This window comes from Monodon monoceros, unplaced genomic scaffold (genome assembly GCF_005190385.1).
Source record: "Monodon monoceros isolate NGI ecotype Baffin Bay Population unplaced genomic scaffold, NGI_Narwhal_1 Contig5660_ctg1, whole genome shotgun sequence".
In the NCBI taxonomy this organism is placed as follows: domain Eukaryota; kingdom Metazoa; phylum Chordata; class Mammalia; order Artiodactyla; family Monodontidae; genus Monodon; species Monodon monoceros.
Window position 1 is genome coordinate 1 of NW_021701465.1, and position 5,142 is coordinate 5,142.

At 60.9% G+C, this 5,142-nt stretch overlaps 1 protein-coding gene across 1 annotated transcript; it reads left to right on the plus strand.

Moving 5' to 3' along the window:
* Window positions 1–6: 6 nt before the first annotated feature.
* On the plus strand, window positions 7–4,702 carry LOC114890434. Its single transcript, XM_029213864.1, has 2 exons — window positions 7–2,463; window positions 2,690–4,702. Exon 2 carries the CDS (start codon window positions 2,984–2,986, stop codon window positions 4,184–4,186), a length of 1,203 nt encoding a protein of 400 aa, XP_029069697.1. The 5' UTR covers window positions 7–2,463; window positions 2,690–2,983; the 3' UTR covers window positions 4,187–4,702.
* Window positions 4,703–5,142: the final 440 nt, after the last annotated feature.

Genomic DNA, 5,142 nt, shown 5'->3' on the forward strand with positions numbered 1-5,142 from the left:
GCTGCCAGCGTCGCCCCCTCCGCAGCCCATCCTCACTCAGCAGCCAAGGCGATCTTTGAACATTTACCATCGAGGTTCTGCTCCCACCTAGGATGCAGAAGCTAGTGAGATGGTCGCTCATGCGGTAACAGGACGACATCGAATAAACAGTGAAACCAGGTTTATTTAAAGCCTCTGAAGAGCTGAGGACTCAGTGTCCAACTGACCTAGATCCCTAGGCCAGAAGAGGCTGTTGGCCACTTTATCCTCATCCCAGACAGGTGGACAGAGAGGCCTGGGCATCCACGAGAGGAGAGGGACGCGAGGGAATCTGCCGAGATGTAGCGTCTGTGTGGGCTGGCCTGGGGAGTGGGAATACGGATGAGCCCCAGACAAATCTCCCCCACCCGCTGATTCCCCCACCCAGGACTTCTGCTGAGTGAGCAGTGTCTGGGAGCAGAGCGAGGCAAGAGATCTCCAGCCTTGGACGAGGCTTAGATCCCAAAGCCCCAGTGGAGGGGCCTGACCCCACCCAAACATTCAGACCCAGGAGCCAACGATCCTGCTACCCAGCCCAGCTCAACTCCTGGTGAAAACAATGAGCCCCTCATCCTCCCTGCCCAACAGAGGAGAGTGTGTGCCCACTTCATGGAAAATACACATGTATAATCTACTTCAGGCTCACTGTCTGTCTGTGCACAATGTCCAACATGCAATCAAAATCTCCTAGGCATGCAAATAAGCGAAAACCTTCACCCGTAATCAAGATTTTAAACTAGCAAATAGAATTAGACCCACAGGTGACCCAGATGTGGGAACTGAAAGCAATGCCAATCATGTCACCCCTCGGCTTAAGCTCTTTTCATGGCTTCTTTTGCCCTAAGGAAAACTTCCAGATCCTGTCCCTGTCAGGACAGGACAGAAACCCTGTCCCAGGGTTTCTCAGACTGTGCCCAATGGGCTGCCCGCTGACACATTCCTGCCCCGCTCCAGAGGGGTGAATGGGCATGACCTCTCTCACCTGCAATTCTTCCCAACGCTGCTTCCCCCACCCTAAATCTTTCCCACCTTCCCATCCCTCCAACTTCTGCTTATCATTCACACGAGCTCTCTTGTGTAACTGAGAAGACATCCCTGACCCCAGGGCTGGGTCATGGGGCATCTGGTACACCTGGCCTTTAACTGGATGGAGCAGGTCCATGGGAACCTGTCGTCATGTTTACCCATCTCACTGACCCCCGGCCTGCTCACCCCTGCGTTCCATGTGTGTAGAACAGGCTCCTTCAAGTTTTCTGTGGCAAAGGGCTGCTGCCTTTTAAATTTTTTCCAATGAATCATGGACCAATACCTTTGCAGAATACAATATGAACTAATTACTAGAAATCTGAGACAAACAGAAACCCAGATGTGCTGATTTTTTATTATTAGATTCAACAGACTGCTATAAAAATTTCCAATGCACACAATTTCCATACCTATTTCCTGTGCCCTGTGACCAGTGGTTCCCGGCCAGTACCACGTACAGACCCCACTTCCGGTAACTCTGGTCAAGCACGAGGAAAACCCTCAATAAACATTCATGGAATGAACGACTAGGAAAGTCCGGGGCATGAGACGGGTCCCAGGACCCAGTACTTCCTACCTGCCCCCGGGCTCTCCCTCCGGACTTTGGGGTGCTTTCCGCACAAGTGTGTTGACCTGGGCTTGGACGCTAGCAAGTCCCTCTCATCCTGCCTTGCACGCCAACCACTCCAACTCCAGCAGGAATGACTTTTTGATATTCAAACTTGGCCTTCACATGCCCTTGCTTAAAGCCCTTTGTTCTCAGGATAAAGTCACCAGCAGGGCCCAACCCCAGCCCCACTCTGGCCTCCTCTCCCGCCGCTTGGCCCCAGGTCCCCGCTGCAGGCACACGGAGCTCCCGTCCACTTTTCCGGGTCAGGCTCTCTTGAGACAGGGCACTCGTCATGCTGTTCCTCCTGCTTGGACGCTGTTCCCAGCTCTCTCTGCCTGGCTGGCACCATCTTATCTTTCACCCTGTCACAGAGCTGCCACTTCTGAGGGAGGCTCTCGCGGTCCAGCCTGGCCGGGCCGGGCCCCCTGTGTCCACATCGTTCTCAGTGCTCCCCACTCCCTGCGCCCAGTCACGCTGGCATGAACTGAGCTGTGAGCCAGTTTGGTTCCAGACCGTTGGCCCCACCAGGCACAGTGACCCGGCGGGCTCTGCGGAGCGCCAGCGGCCAGCGCGGCCTGGCAGGGAGCAGGCCGTTTGCATGTGCGCGTTGGGGGCCCACCGTGTGCCGGCACGGGCGCGGTCTCAGCAGCACTGGCGCTTCCCCAGGTCTGACCACCCTGCCCCCGCGGAGCCAGGACGAGAGCGGTGACGACTACTCAGAGCTGGAGGACACGGGCCGCCTGTGGCTCACCTTCGTGGCCCTCTTCCTTGTCACTCTGCTCTACAGTGGCTTCGTCACCTTCATCAAGGTAGGGTGGCCCAGGCAGCCGGCACCCCGTGAGCAGGGAGCCCGGCAGGGCGGCTCCCCTCCCTCCACCCACAGCCCTAGCATAGGACAGGCATTTGGACCTGCGCTCGTGGGGGTCAAGGAGGTGGGGTCCCTGACTCAGCGGGGCAGGGGGGCCCTGACCTGGGGGCCTGCACCCTGTCTTCTGGGACCCCGCCGCCTTCCTGACCCTGGGGCTCTTGCTGCAGGTGAAGTAGTCCCAGAGAGCTGGTGCCAGCACTGCAGCGGGGGAAGCTTGGCCTCCACGCCGCCCACTGCTGCCAGAGGGCAGGACTCCACCCTGTGCACAGAGGCCTCCAGCCCCACCCCTGACCCCACTCACCCTCCTCTGCCCAAGGCAGAGCCCAGCCCCCGACACAGAGAGGAGGGCATCATGGTACAGGGAGGTGGGTGGCTCCCCCAGCTGGCCCTGAGCCAGCGGTCCTGACTGTGGCCCCCTTACCTTCCCGCCCACCGTCCAGCCCCATAAACAGCTTTGGCTCATGTCACCTGCCTCCTGTTTCTGTGTCCCAGCCTTTCGGGTCTCCCCAGGTCAGAGAACCCAGAAGGCTGCGGGCAAACATCCGAGGACGGGGGTCGGCAGGGTCAGGGCATGCATCGAGGAGCTGCCGCGACAAGGAAGCTGGGAGAGCTCCCTGCACCAAAAGCCCTGCTGCCCACACCAGACATGTGCCCATCCACACAGGCAGGCACACATGCACACATGCATGTGCACATGCAGGCACTCCTCACACACAGGAGCATGTGTGCGCCTACACATGCAGTGCACACGTGGGTCCGCACCCTGCAAGCACAAGCACACGCACGTGTGCAAACACATGCAAAAGCAAGGGCATATGCACGTGGGCACACGTGTGCGGGTCTGCAGCCACGCACACACACGGATTCACACACACACACACAGGCACACGTGTGCTCATGCAGCGCACACACGCACACGCACAGGAGACAGCACTGAGTGGTGGTGGCGGGAGCAGCTGGGCGCACAGAGCCGCCCTCGCCATCTGCACGGCTCGGGCAGCCCCCGAGCCCTCCACGCATCCACCCCTCCGTCAGACGCGGCGACAGCACCCCTCACGCAGGGCGGGCTGGGGAGTAGACAAAGTGATGCCTCACAGGGCTTGGAGAAGACGCTGGTCCTGGCCAGCACCTGGTCACTCCCCGCCACTGCCCGGAGTCCCCGCGGCAGGCCAGGGAGTGGACCTGGCCCCGATCAGCCGCAGGCTTTCTCGCCCCGCCAGGAGGGGCGGCCAGTGTGGCGGACACCTGCCCGGGTGCCAGCCTCGGGCATCCTCCCTGCTTCCCCACCCGCGGACCAGGGCGGGGGTGCGGGGTCGGCGCCGAGGCCATGCCCTCCCTGGCCGGTCTGCGTGTCAGGCGTCATGCTCTCGCCCCCCTCGCTGGCTCCTGGACGCCACGCTGCCGGCTTCCCCTTGTCACTGGTTGTGCCCTGCAGCCCCCAACCCAGCCTGTGGCCCAACAGCATTTGTCCACGGCTGGCATTCCTCTCTTGTCCCCAAATGTGGACCTCATTCCACATGTTGGCGCTGGAAGTCAACAACACATCTCACCCTCAACACACCCGCCACCGAACATCTGGCTGGCGGGCTGGACACGGTCCTGGAGACGTCCTGATCCCTGAAGCCTGTGAGTGGGGACTGTGCAGATTACGCCCGGGACCCTGAGATGCGCAAGGGTCCTCGCCTCTCAGCGCAGCGTCATCACCAGGTCCTCACAAGGGGGAGGCATGGGGGACCTGGCACAAAGAGGAAGGGCCTGTGACACAGAGGCAGGGCTGGCTACCCTGCCGGCTTCGAAGACGGAGGACAGGGCCACGGGCCAAGGGATGCCGCTCGGGCGGCTGGAAAAGGCCAGGAGCAGGCCCTCCCCGTGCAGCCCTGCCCTCACTTGCTCGAGGCCCAGTGAGACTGTTTCAGACGTCTGGCCTGCAGACCGTGAGCAGACACATGTTTGTGGTAATTTGCTGCAGCCGCAGGAACTAAGACACCAACAGTCCCTCCAGACCAGCCCATCCCCAGCATCCTCCCCGTCCCAGCCAAGGGTGCCCCGCCCTGCCAGCAGCTTGGGTGCAAACTCTGGGAATTGACTCCCTTCTTTCTCTGCAGCCTGTCCCAATCGAGCAGCAGACCTGTGCTCTGCCTGCCATATCCATCCAGGAAGCCTCATTTCCCACACTGGCCGGCCCGCCACCTTGGCCAGGGCAGTCGCCATGCCTGCAGGGTCCTTGGTGGCATTCTCTGCACCCCCCTTGCCTTCTGCAGACCCCTCAGCCCAGCAGCGAGGGCAGCCCTGTCTCGAGATCTTGGATGAGGCCTCAGCTGGTCCACAGCCCGAAAGGGCCTCACATTTGATCAGAAATTCACCTGCAGGTCCTGGGGTCCTCGTGGTGGCCCCGCCCTGCCCCAGCCTCCCGTCCCTCCACCCCACCTGCTCCCTCCTCCGGGCAGGGCCTCCCCACTGGCTGTCCCCTCGAAGAGACCTCTTCCCAGGCTCTGGAGGGTCCCTCCCTCACCCCCTTCAAGTCTTTGCATGAAGCCCACCCCATCTGCCCTAATGAGAACGGCACCACACCCATCCCCCTTCCCTGCCGAGGTCTCTTCTTTGGCCCTTCTGGCACGTT

Excerpts from the sequence above, each read along its gene's own strand:
- LOC114890434 (XM_029213864.1), top strand. The coding sequence starts at position 2,984 with ATGTCACCTGCCTCCTGTTTCTGTGTCCCAGCCTTTCGGGTCTCCCCA.